Source organism: Gavialis gangeticus, unplaced genomic scaffold (genome assembly GCF_001723915.1).
Source record: "Gavialis gangeticus isolate Ggan-Ray unplaced genomic scaffold, GavGan_comp1, whole genome shotgun sequence".
Classification (NCBI taxonomy): domain Eukaryota; kingdom Metazoa; phylum Chordata; order Crocodylia; family Gavialidae; genus Gavialis; species Gavialis gangeticus.
Genome location: NW_017728996.1, coordinates 6,533,417 through 6,547,231, shown reverse-complemented (window position 1 = coordinate 6,547,231; position 13,815 = coordinate 6,533,417). Strand labels below are relative to the sequence as shown.

At 45.1% G+C, this 13,815-nt stretch overlaps 1 protein-coding gene across 2 annotated transcripts in view; it reads right to left on the bottom strand.

The window, feature by feature from the left end:
- Positions 1–4,515: 4,515 nt before the first annotated feature.
- The window catches only part of DPP8 (dipeptidyl peptidase 8), a 57,495-nt gene continuing 48,195 nt past the window's right edge, over positions 4,516–13,815 (bottom strand). For both annotated transcript variants that reach the window (XM_019503972.1, XM_019503973.1), the window contains exons 16-19: positions 12,940–13,092; positions 9,998–10,140; positions 8,152–8,263; positions 4,516–7,356 (exon numbers count right to left, since the gene is read on the bottom strand). In XM_019503972.1, the coding sequence (XP_019359517.1) occupies positions 7,234–7,356; positions 8,152–8,263; positions 9,998–10,140; positions 12,940–13,092 (531 nt within the window). In that variant the 3' untranslated portion in view covers positions 4,516–7,233. The remainder of the gene's footprint in view (positions 7,357–8,151; positions 8,264–9,997; positions 10,141–12,939; positions 13,093–13,815) is intronic.

Genomic DNA, 13,815 nt, shown 5'->3' with positions numbered 1-13,815 from the left:
TCCGTCACCAACTGCCCTGCCCTGCCTCGTAGGGGTCCAATGTTACCCCGAGACTTCTTCTTGCTACCTATATACTTGAAGAAGGACTTTTTGTTATCCTTAATCCCAGAAGCTAATCTAAGCTCCAGCGCTGCTTTCACCTTCCTCACCAGATCCCTACACGCTCGGGTCAGGGAGGTGTACTCCTCCTTGGTCCCTGCCCCCTGCTTCCACCACCAGTACGCCTTTTTCTTTGCCCTCAGGCCAGCCTGGATATCCACACTCAGCCTTGAAGGTTTCTTGGACCCTTTTCCCGCCTTCCTGTGCAGAGGAATTGCGTCCTGCTGCGCCCCAAGGAGAGGCTCCTTGAGGAGGGACCACCTTTCCTGGACCCCCAGACTAGCTACCCCCTGGGCTCCGAGTGCCTCCCTGACTACTGCCCTGAGCACAGCGAAGTTGGCTTTCCTAAAGTCAAGCATTTGCGCTGTGCTAGTTCCCCTCCCCACCTTCCTCTGAATAGCAAACTGGATCATTTCATGATCACTGTCCCCTAGCCTCCCTTGTACTAGCACCTCCCGCACCAGGTCGTCCCCAGAGGCTAACACCAGATCCAGTATGGCGTTCCCCCCCATGCCATCACAATGCAGTTGAAACCTGTAGGCTGCTGAGATCACTCCCTGTGAGACTACAGCAGGTTCTTTGCTACCTATGAAACACCCCTAGCAAAACTATGGGAGAGATCACGTTTCTCCAAAAAAATAAGGGAGTGGTTTGTTTAGGCAGAGGATTGAAAACCAAGATGCTTTCAAAGCACAATGCAGGTAAGAAAGAATGCAAAAGTTAACTAGGGGAAGTCAGTGAAATGAATGGCTTGCTAGGCAATGCAACATTTGGGTCTGCTTTGAATGCTCCAGATGATGTGAAGATGACTCTCACACTGAAGGAAGCTTTATAAAAATCAGCAGAACAAGTCAGGTGGAAGATGAGTGTACACCGATGGCATCTGGCTAGTCACAGGATTAGCAGCTATTGTGGTTTCCCCAGTAGCGCTGATGGAAAAATGCTAATACTTATGCTAAAGCATACAACGGAATTGGTTGGCTTGAGAGCTGAGCTTGCTTCTTCAACGGTAACCTGGCAGCCAGCTATAGCAGCGTATCAAACTTAGCAGTTGCTCAGTTCAGAACTGCTACACAAGAAAGGCACTCAAAAGAGGACAGTGAGAAATCCTTGCTACTGCAGTTCTTAAGATCTAGCAGCACTTGTAGCAATCAAAAACACCCCCCAACTCCCAAGCTATTGTATTAACAAACCCTCTACATAGCTGAGCCTTCAAGCAGCTTCTACACTGGAAGGTGCCGCAGGCAAGAGGAGCCTGCAAGTCTGTTATCAGTGTCACAATTCTTGTTATTATTTGCTCTGCGGTAGCGCCTGGAGGCACCAGGCATCGATCAGGGTCCCATAATACAAGGTACGGCACAAACACAGACTGACAATGAGGTTTCATGTGGAACGTGTCATTACCTTGTGACATGTGAGCATTCCCTAATTAACCTCTGGGTTCCTGAGAGACTCCAGAGGAAGGATTTTCCTTCTCTCCTGCAGATAAAAGGATCCGAGGCTGCACTTCATCATGTTCAGATAACTCACCGCTGCGTGGCAGAAATGAAGGCAGGGTTGGACTGCCCACGTGACGCTGCATCCCCCTCCCGTCTCCCCAAAGCCAGAAGAGGTGTCCTCCCGCACACCTGGTGTGAAAAGCTGGACCTAAACAGCTGCTGCCAGGTTTTTGGAGGTGGGACATTGCATTCTCCTTCCTTCCCCCATTCACCTCCTAATGAGTTGTGCAGGGCAAGCAAGCAGATGCCACCTGTCACAGGCGCCGGTAACATCCCGCGTGTCACAGAATCGGGCCCGTGGACCCACACACAAGGGCTGATTCTGCGAGACACACTCAGACACACCCAGAGAAGATCCAAGTCGGGCTCCAAAAAGTCATTAACCCAGCACTCAGCACGCCCAGGATGGGTCGGATCCTGTAAATCAGCAGAGCTGCACCGATGCAGGTGCAGATGGCACTAGGCTAGTTTTTCCTGACCGAAGGAACGGCCCGCTGTGTTACCAAGGCAATAGATATTCCTTGCCCTGTGCTGCAGCACCAGCTGGTGGTTACCAAGAGCTGTTCAAACAAAATCCATCAGCAAAGGAGAAAGGAATTCATTACCCTTTTGGCTTCAAAGGAAAACACGTCTTTGTAATTAATCCAAGCACATGCCCTCTCTTCCTATTCACTCCCATTTAAATAATCACAGAAGAGAAAAAAATGACAAGTTCCTTTTAAAAGAAGAAAAAAGAAATCACTGGTACTTAACAAGCATTTACACTTTATATATCCCTAATACTCCAGGGGGACAAAGAGGGCAGATTTAATTATATGCAAACTCCACTAGATCAAGAGAAAATAGTTAAAAATAGGAACCCCTCCCTCCAAAAAAGCCCCCTTTAATTCAATTTATTGAGCAGCATCTTTATTGCAACAAAAAAGGATTTCTAATAAAATGCAGCAAAACCTAAGGTTTCCACTTTACATGATTAAAAGCCATGTAATTAGAATGAGGGGAGACCCATAAACCTACCGGAGTGAGGCATGCCATTCCGTTAACACAAGTCAGCGCTTAAACAGCGGGCACTTCATGTTTTAAAATCAAACACCTGGACGTCTACTGTGCAGCACAAAGGAAAAACCATGCGAGGATCTCTCCTTTTGGAAGGACAGCCCAAAAGCACCATGGAGGGCACAGTGCATGTGTATTTATAGGGGCCAGGTACTCAAGTCAGTGGGCAATTCGAGGCAGTGTTCAAACCTGGCTGATTTGCTGGGTTAGTGCCTCCACAATGGTTGGTGTAATGCCAACAGCAAAACAGACTGCCGTACACAAGAAACACACGACAGAAAGAAACACAAGCAGTCCTTCTTTTCTGTTACAGGTCTCAGGACCCGGCTTACTCTCAGTGACCTTCTTCACTCGGAAATTTCTTGCTACACACACTACAGATGTGGCTCCAAAGGGTTAAACCTTTAATGCATTATCACATCCAGAAGGTTTTTCCATAACCTATTCCCAAATGCCCCTATTAGCAGGGAATATGTTTTCCATTTTAGTCTCATGACGTTAATTGATTTTCAAAGCCTTCCATGCTGATTCATATAACTCGTTTCATTAACAAACATTTGGAAGTTAATCGAGTTTATAAAAATCAAGCAGTTCTAGGTAGATACCAATTTTATATTAGAACTTTAAAAAAATTGAACATTTGGAAGTGTGAGAAAATGCAACTTATTACCCCACAGGCCAATATATTTCTTGAAAGAAAGTTTTCTGTGAGTAAAGGAAAACACCTTAGAAATGTGAAACCACAGAATCGGTTCCCACCGGAAGAGACTGAACAAGTTCTAACCGATGCAAGCAGAAAGGAAAAAACATATACAGGAATCCACATTCAACCACTTCAATACCTCCTTCAAAACCCCACACTTAGTATAATCCTCTAAAAATAAAAATGAAATGTGAATTTTTATCCGATTGGGTGTTAGGGTGCAAAGACACCTACTGCAATGAGGAGACTAACATTCAACATACACTTAAGGCCAATTTATCAGCATTCAGCACTGGCTGTAGTGCTGACCAGCATTCAAGTAGCTCCCTCTCAAATTCAAGGAGTCTACTCACCTTTGTAGAGTTACTCACTGCTTAAGCGCGCCCAGGCTCAGGTCACCAGCCACTTAGCAGAGCCAGCAGCCGGCTGCTGGGAATTCACCAGAGCTCTTGGGAATTGCCTGCCAGGAAGGTATCCAGGTGTCTGTTCTGGGGTGAGATGGTGAGATTTCCTCCCTCCTAGCAAGGAACAGTCTGGTCTCCTGCATTCTACCTTCCACCTTGAAATGCAACATCAGTGACAACTCAACCATTAAAAAAAAGTTAAAAAGTAATCCAATTTAAAGTAAATCCCAATATAAAACACTGCAGGCAACTCATTTGGAGTGAAGGTGCCATCAGCCTAATAAAAAGATGTCACAGCATTTGGAGTAGTCACCTCCCATGGTCCAAAAAACTGCAGCAACATGACGACGAACTCTGGACTATGCTGATAGGGAGACAGACTTAGTTTGCAAGGTGCAAAACTACTGCCCTTTGCAGCGACTTGTCCCTCCAGAACCAACCACAATACAACATTCTGGTTTAATGAGCAGCATCTCTGGTTTTAAAAGTTAGGGATATGCTCCGAGATGGCATTTCACCAAGCACTGCTCATGCACTATGGACTTGATCCTACCGTATTGAAAACAATGGCAATTTGATTTCAATCCAACAGACCTTTCATAACTTCTATGTATGGCAAGTATCCTTTGCACAGGACTACGAAATACTGATGAGAAATCCTCCCAGCATTTTCACAAGGTAAGAAAACATGGAGTTTTAAAGTGCCTAGCTGCTGTAGAGGACAGTAACTTTACAGGAAAAAAGCAATACATAATTTATGTTGCAAAATAGAGTACTTACAGTACTTTGTACTTTAATAGCTTTTGATATAGATATTTAAAATAAAGAGGATGCATTATTAAAAAGTTACACATTAGCACATTTATCACGGCCCATGCTAAATCAAAATCCAGATTAGATTGCCAGCATCACATTTAATTCCTCAGCTGCTTTAAGTAATGTTTCATGGAGGCTGCTTTTTTAAACAAAAGAATTGATTGGGGGGGGGGGTTGTTTTTGTTTGTTTTTTTTTTTTTTACTTAAAAACCATATACATTTATATTCAGGGATAGTCATATATAGAAAAAAAGAACCCCAAAGGAAAATTAATTTAACATTGAAAAAATATACACAACCTTGGAAAACATGATACCATTAGTATGTAGTTTTATACATATATGTATATATGGACAGATATAGATATATGTATATACAATACAGCATAAATATGTAAAGAACTAAGTGAAATTCCATAGTAACAAGTTATATTCCTTTATAATCACTGGCACACTGTTTTTTCAAGTTTGTCAATGTACCTGCTTGTCAATACTAACTATAACAGATACCAAAGGGCTGCTGAAAGGTCCCGGTTTTCGTAATGAATTACTTCAATTATAATAATTCACTGTTTAGGGAATTAAAAGCAAAAGGCTCACTGGGCTCTTTCCCTTCCCCCCACCCTCTAAAAATAAAAACCTTAAACCTATTTTCAATGTGCTTGTGATACAAATTTCAGAACGTTAACCATCTTTTACCCAATTCAACATTATTGCAATTGGGGGGGGGGGGACGGACCAGCAATGCATGTTTAAAGACTGTGAGTTTGCTTTGACCATCTTTAGCAGAAGCCAGTGGACCCGATTCTATGTTCTCTCTTGCATGTATTTTATACCCAGATTATTCAACTGACTTCAGTGGAGATCTTCCCAATTTATAGCAGCATAACTGAGGCAAAATTGCTTTAAATGCCAGAGTACTAAGGTCAAGGTGACTACTTATAGGCCTGGAAAAGTTATTAAAGTACATTCCTACAATATTTGGGGTATTTCGATTTTGAACACAAAAACACAGGGAGTGCAATTTTCAACAAACGGAAAAGAAAAAAAAAAAATCACCCTGCGTTTCCCTCTTTAGCACCAAAAGAGAAAGGAAAGAAAGTTCTTAGGTTTTGTGAAGGAAAACTTGAAGGAAAAAAAAAAAGATCTGAATCTCTCTCACAGACACTCCGGGCAAAATTTTCTGATTTAAAAATAACAATTTTACTACAGGTTTCTATTTTAAACAACAGCTTGAAAATTAGAAGGTTTTTTTCCAAACACTTTTAAAGTTGTTGGGTTTTTTTTTTTTGACAGCCAAGTCCACAGCACAGTTAAAACCATGCTAGCAAAAAATCGTGCTTTTATGTCACTTTAGACTGCAGAGAGCTAGCTGCTAGCAGGGTTACCTTATAAAAGCAATATGGACGGGGGGGTTTTGAGGACACAGCGGTACCATGCATGCTACACCATAGTGCTACAAGATGACCTAAGGATGGAGGAGTTCATACACGGGAGCAGAAAAACTGGGACTGAAAAACAGTGTTAGAATAATGATACCAAGAAAGGCAATAAAACAGTTCACATTGCTTCAGCGTACTGCTAGCAGACCCTTTGTCACCAAGTTCCCAGCCGAACTTTGCACTGGGATGTAATGGAGGTAATATTAATACCCACATGCTGAGCTAGGAAGGGAGTACTAGAAAACAGCTCCAAAATGCACATGGGGAGAAAATCCAGGGGAATGGGTTGGTGTTTTTAAGCTGATATCCTTAAAATCTGAAAAAAATGACAGATTTGGCTATTTGAATTAAAATGAGTTTGCTTCTCAGCATAAAAGACATTAATGTAAAACAGGTCTGTCACCTTCCCAGATGAAAAGGGGTCCAGCTAGTTGATCATATTGCTAACAGAAAAAGAAAAAAGACTGCACTAGATGGAGATGAGCTCACTGATAATAATAAAAAAAAATCCAAACAAACCATGGCTTGCTTTCAATTAAATCCAAAATTTCATTTCTTCAGGAAGCAGCTAAAAATGTGTGTGTGTGTGTGGGGGGGTGTTGTTGTTGTTGTTGTTGTTGTTTTTTTTAAAGATTATCCCCAATGCCTGGTTGTATGCAAAAGATGATTTGCTCCTAGCCAAAACCAGCTACATCCCTTGCAAGAAACACAAAGCTTTTAAAATAGGTTTTTCAAACCACATCAAGGTTGTAACCATCCAAAGAAAATCTTGCCACGAAGGGAGAAAAATCAATCGATCATTACCATGTTGTAAGAAACTGAGAAACACACTGGATAAAAACCACAACACATCAACTAGACTCACGCAGCTCGTAACAGGTTTAAAAGGTTAAGATCTGGTATTGTGAAAATGTGTTGCTAAGGTTTCAGCTCCTCCCAAAAGAAAACCCATGGTACTGCAGTATACCACAGACATACGATTTTATTTACAGGTAGGCTTTAAAATCATTAGGTCACTGTACTGTAGTTTCCCTGTATGGCACCGAGTTTGCTTTTGAAAAAAGTGTCTCCGTTTGCGTGCATGTGTGCGTCTCCGTGGGTGCGTCTGCGTGGCAGGCCCCCAAATGCAATGTTCCATTCGGTATTCTCCAAAGATCCCAACGGTTCCTCATTTGGTTAAGCAGCCAGTGTATCAGAGTTCGACAGAGGTTGTAATTACATTGCCTTCAGCGCAGCAATGTGAGAGCCTAGATTCTCTTGCAGGTAATACAGTAGATGGAGTTCATAATGCTCTCCAGACTCGGGTACCCTTATACTGTGTCTCTCCTGAGGGTAGATCTAAAGTACAAAAGAGAGAGTCGTGAGCACACGTACCATTGGCATACAGCAGCATGTGTACCAGCCGCCTCATACAGAGTAGTAACATCCCAGCAGCTCCGAGAGAACAGAGGGGAGTGTTGAATGCAGAACAGTAGTTCTTCATCCTTTCCATGCTCTGGCCCCTATGATATAGTGAGGACGAATGACCTGGCACTCCTCTTCCAACAAGCAGTAAAGAAAAGGAGAGTTAGAAGCCAAAAGCTGGAGATCTCCTCTACAAGAAACAGTTAGCAGTAAAAGTGAAACTCCAACTCAGTATTTGCCTTGAAAGCTTGTAGTTACAGTAACAAAATTAAACAAATGAAAAATGTTCCAAACTCCCCGAAAGGGAGAGACAGGAAGAAGGCCAGACTGCAGTTAGGCAATGGCTGTGCACTCTCTATGGCCAGAGACTGAAGCAGAGCAACATGTTATCTGGTGTCGAGTCTTCTCTGGCAACTCCTGTGCCCTCTTTTCAGCTGCCAAAGTGAAACCTGACAATCCCAGCACTCCTCTCCTCATGCACTTGTATTTATTGTGAGCGTACTGCCTAGTGTGCACACCCACATAACTACTGACTGCCTCTTTACGGTCCCAAACAAGTGTAAATACCAAAAAAAGGCCAAACAGCTACACCAAATGTTGATGCACACTTCTCTGTCCATCAGGACACTCAGTCTGAGGCATAAGTGGAAAATCTCCTATGCTGCAGCAGAAACGAAGATAGCCAAGCTACTTTTGTATGCACACCCTTGACACTGTCGCGGTCCTTACCTGTAAGTCGTACGGTTTCCCGGCCCTCACTAGAAAGCTCAGCAATATACTAGTGTGTGCAAAGTGAACGTTCTCATCCAAGAATCCATGTAGCAGCAGCAAACGGTTTGGTCTGAGAAAGACAAGATGCATGTATTGAGACAGCTGCCTGGACCCTGCAAGGCATTTTGCAATCCACAGAAATTCCTCTTTTTAGTTTAGAGGCAAGGATTTTTGTGGGTAAGATCTTCTATTGGATGAAGGTTCTGATGTGATGAAGGACACCCTGCATTCAAAAGCTTGTCTAACTATCACAACCACACAGCTGGTGCAATAAAAGGTATCACCCATAAAAATCCTTGCCTCTTGCATAATTCCTAGACATGACTACTATAACAACACCCCAAAGCTGCCAAAACAGAGAAGATACTGAACTCCTCTCCCTTTAGTTCAAGCATTTTAATACCAATGGCCCCATCCCGTAGACCCCACTCAGGCAGGGCTCATCATTTTTGTTTTCAGATCCCATTCTCTCCTTCCCTGGGAGCTTGTCCTGCACATGTGAATCAGGGCTGTGTTGCTATGGTCTCTAATAGACATTACATTTAAGATGTCATTAATCAGTTAATCATGTCTTAAGTAGTAACACAGTCACATGTTCATGAAGTTAATGGTGTGATAAAACAGGGAATAAGCTACAAAATTATTGCAAAAAATGTGTAATAATTCTGTGGCTGGGTCCCATTGTGCCATAAACTGAATGAGTGGCCAAGACCTAGAAGCACCAGTCCACCGATGGACAATCTGACTCAGAAGCGCACTGCAGCCTTGAAGGGCCGCCCTGCCCTCTCACACCTAGGAACACAGATCAGTTGACTGGCGCTCCCAGCCACGGGTGTACCGAGCACCTGGCTTACTACTTCCTGGTGCAGGGGGGGGCCTTGGCTCACAATCCCAGGCTGCCCTTGTACTGCCAATACAGCATGATCGGGATCTAAACCCTGATGCCAAAAATCACACCTCCTGCCATGCACATATGACATGGCGAAAGGCATGATTGTTGGGACTGTGGATCAGATCCCATTGCACCTTTAACTGAGTGACTGTCAGTGGCCTATATTAACTTTCCTCTCTCCACAGGTGAACAAATGTACTTTAATCTGCTTTCAGCTGTGGGGGGAGAGCTGCTGCTTGGGAGTTCACATTAGCTGTTACCATCCGCTTGTAACACCTGCAGGATCCTGTAGCAATACAAATGAGCTGAATGCTCCCAATGACCAGCAATGAAGCCGGCTTAAAGTTAGAGGAGTTTTTGCTGCACTTGAATTGCTACAAAATCATGCAGACCTCATAGTTAGGTCATAAGTTTGTATGGACCTCCTCCAATGTCAATACAATGGTTACAGCTGTCTACACTCTCAGAAACACTGTCTTGACTGGGTGCTAAACCTGCACCACTGGACATTAATTCTGCAGCAACACACATCTGTATCTCAGATTCTAAATACCTGCACGCAGATACGGGCCTGGGAACCCAGGAAAAAAAAAAGGCATTTTGATCCAATATTATTTGTCTCATTTAATGTTGCTCAGACTAAAGAGCTAATTATGTAATTGAAGTTACAGCTCCCATTTCTTGAGGTGTAAGAGATAGTCTTTAATTACAGCCAATATAAAACAGATTACTCAGAACGGCCCATAATTATGCAAATGCTCATTCAAGTTTATTAAGTGGTATTTTAAGCCTGGCATTTACAGTTTCGGCATTTAATTGCCGAGAACTGGGAAATAAAAATGCAGCTCTAGGTTTGAATCTCCTCAGTAGGGGGGAGGGGGGAAAGGGGGGGTACAGGGGAGCCACACTTACTCAGAAGGAAAATTCTCTGCCTGCATGGCCACCGATCCTAGGTAGTAGCCCTGCTCGTTGTGGTCCGGGTGGCCCATATAGCGCTCTGTGTAGCCAGTATCATAGAACATCCACAGTGTGACGGGGGCGCCCGCTATGGCAACCTGCAGATACCAAAAGGACCAGGAGCATAAGACAGGGAGGAGGCAGGGATGCAGGTACATGTCTCTGTGCCCATCCCCCCCTGCAGCCTTTACTGAGCAGTTTGGAAAACGACAGGGGTGCACCAAAAAAAAAAATTGTGGCCGATATCAATGGCCGATTATGAACTAGCCATATCAGCTGATACTGATCTGACAGCCGATATACAGACCAGCAGCTTGGAGAACAGCATCTGGCTGGTAAGTCTGTGTGTGGGAAGGGGTGTGGGAGGGGTGTAGACTGAGGTCCCCGTGGTGAGGGAGGGAGTGGGGCTGGGGTAGGGGTAGATGCTGCCCAGTCAGGGTGGAGTGGTGTGCAGGACAAAGCTGGGGGCAGCTTGTCCAGGGGCCGTGGGGAGAAGGGGCAGCTCCCTGCCCCTGCGTGCACCCCCGGGTGAGGCATGGGGGGCATGTGCCCCCCCAGCTTTGTGCATGGAGCAAGGGTGGGTTTGCCCACTGCAGGCTTGGGGTCAGGGGCTGCACCCACCTCCTCCCAGCAGGGGGGCTGAGCTGGGGCTGTGCTTGGGGCAGCTGGCAACAGCGCTGGGAGGGAGGGCTGTGGGGGGAGTGCTACAGGGAATTTTGGAGCGGCTGTAGTCCCCCCCCCCATAGCCCTGTCTCTTGGCACCACTACTGCCTTCCCCAAGCACAGCCTTGGCCCAGCCCCCCGCTGGGAAGAGGCTGATGCAGTCCCCGGCCCCAAGCCCACAGCAGGCAGCCTGCCCTTGCCCTGGGCACAAACCTGGGAGGCGTGTGTCCCCCAAGCCACCCCTGGGGGTGCGCAGTGACGGAGAGCTGCCCCCCTTCCCCACTCCCCTTCGCCCCCCAAACGAGCCATCCGCGGCTCTGTCCTGCACCCTGCCCCACCCTGGCTGTGCAGTCCCTGCCTCTGCCCCAGCCCCACTCCCTCCGTCAACGTGGGGGCCTCAATTTGCCCCGTCATACCCCTTCCTTCCCCCCGCCAGACTTACTGGCCAGATACTGCTCTCCAAGCTGCCGGGCAGCATTCCTGGCTGGGTGCATGCTGCACCTATGCGCAGCGTTTATCGGTGACATTACTGGCTACACCAGCCAAAAAAAAGCTGATTGCCGATAATGTCAATTTTCCTTGTACCAGTGCTGATCCTATATGAGCCAATATATCGGTGCACCTCTACAAAATGATGCAACCACCATTTGCAAACAAGGCGCCTGTTCAAATCTGTATGACCGGCATGGGGAAAGAAGTCCCTCACCTTCCCCCTGGAACAAATGGGGCCAAGATTCATGACAAGAGGTCCCTGCCTAGTGAGATCAGGGAGTTGCAACAGTTTACACCAGTGGGGGGGTCTGACCTCATAATAGCCTTTGGTCCTGTCTACAGATTGACTCTGATTCTGCTATCACTGTGCTGTGCTAGCAGGTTTGCCTGGTATGACAAGCCTGATATAAGTATTCCAGCATCTGCCTTGTGTGGACAAGGACTTTGAGGCCCTGATCTATACTGATATACTGTCTTGGTAACTGGGGCCCACTTGGTCTTGGAAGGTAAATGGACAAGCAAGGAACTACACTGAAAAAGGCAAGTTGGCTTTACTCAAACTGTTTAAGGTTAGTGGCTTTGTTCATTCCAACATGGGGTGGAAACAGGGAACAAACGCTCTCCAGCATTCAGCCCCACCTCCTTCTTTAGGTAGCCCCTGATTTGCATCTTGGGATACTCCATGAAAGGCAAAAAAGGACTCAACAGGCTAGCAATTTTTAAAGATTAAAAAATAATTAATATATGATACTTTTAAAGCCCACAAAAAGGCAATAATTAACCCATTCAGACCTGCTTTATACAAAAAGCAAGAGCCACAAAAAACAAAATTAATGCTTTTAGCTTGTGATGATAAATAATTAATAATATTTGACACTTCTTTTATCATCTTCCTTCCAGAAATCCTGAAGGGTTTGTGGACACATAAGAAATGAATCATGTTAAGTACACTGATAAAAATCATCTTTAACTAATAGAACTACAGCAATACAGCTGAACTGGTACAACTCCCCCTAGCGTGGACACTTATATCACTGTAAAGTCAATCTCCACTATTCCAGAAAGGCAGTAATCTATACTGATATATGGCACCTACACATACTTATCTATTAACTGAATCCACTGTAGGGGCTTAGCTGGAATAATTATATCCATAAAATCATAACCTGACATGATTATACCAGTGCAGACATCAATCTCTACACCAGACCTAGGTTCTTTGCAAACACAAATATGCCTCTAACGTAGAACAACTTCATCCCCGCATCATAGGCAAAAAAAATTGAAGTGGAAAGAAATGAAATGACTGGCCCAGGGTCACACAGTGAGTCATTGCTGTGTATTGCAATCCATGCTGAAGTTCAGTTTAAAAACACACTGCAGCAGCGGTTAGAAAGAAACAATGCTGTAATGCAGGGAATAGTCTCTCCGTTCTCTTGTATCCAAGTCCAAAAACTGGAAGTCTGATTAGAAATATTGCTTGGGCACACAGACAGCAGAGGTATAATCTGGAAATGGAAATTTCCTTTGCAGTGCCCTCCTTCCTTCTATGCTATAGCCACATAACTGCTTGTATTGGGGCTGGGGGTTGAGAAAGGCAGAATGTTTTGCACACACTCCCCTGTTTACAGTGCACACTTTTGCATCTATTTACCACACAGCAGATGGAGGTCTCACTCAAACTCAAGTAAGAAATGATTCTACCTGAGCCACAGAAAAAAGGACATGATACATGAACATACCCTGAAGATATCTGACCTCTGCATTAAAGCCATTAGAGATAGGTATCCTCCGTAGGACCAGCCATGAATGCCCACTCGGTCAAGATCGATAAAGTCATGTTGGGATGCCAGATACTGCAGTCCTTCCACCTGATCTTCAATTTCTATTTGACCCTGTTGGAAGAAGGGTATTTGTTGCTGTTGTTCTTGAAAAAACTAGGATTCTCAGAGTCTCCAAGGGGAAGGATCAGCATCACGCAGGATTACTACCTATTATCACGGCAGTGGTAACACCTTGGAGCCCCTATTGTGCCGGGCAGGGTACAAACACAGAACAAAAGAATGATCCCTCCTCAAGGAGCATTCACACAAAGTGCATATTAGTCCCCTCCTCCAGCTTTCCCAGTGATTGTGTTCTTCTTTGGGTCCTGAGGATGAGCAGAAACTTCTCAACCTACAAGAAGTGCCTGTACCATATTAAAGACAGAACCAGGGCTCCAGGTTTCAAACCAGTACAACTGCCCCAGCCCCTCTGAACGGATGGCTATGACTCCTGAAAAACAACACAAAGCAGACATTTCCTTCCTTGCCTCTGGCGAAGACCAAGCAGGTTTCCTCCTCAGACAGGCCTATAGGAATTTCCCTGCCAGATGAGGACTATAGGAATTTCCCTGCTCCACCTCTAAGCAGCCCATGCAAGAGGCTTCAGAGGAAGGGCAAGACCTGCTATCTTGAGAAGATCCAAATGAACCTGGCCCCATCAGCCAGTCAGGAGCTGGTTTACAGCTCTTCTACTTCATCCCTGGAGTCAGAAGCGGACCGGCCAAGTTTGCCGATGACACCAAACTTTGGGGCAAAACATCCACACCTGAGGACAGGAGGGTGATCCTGGCTGAC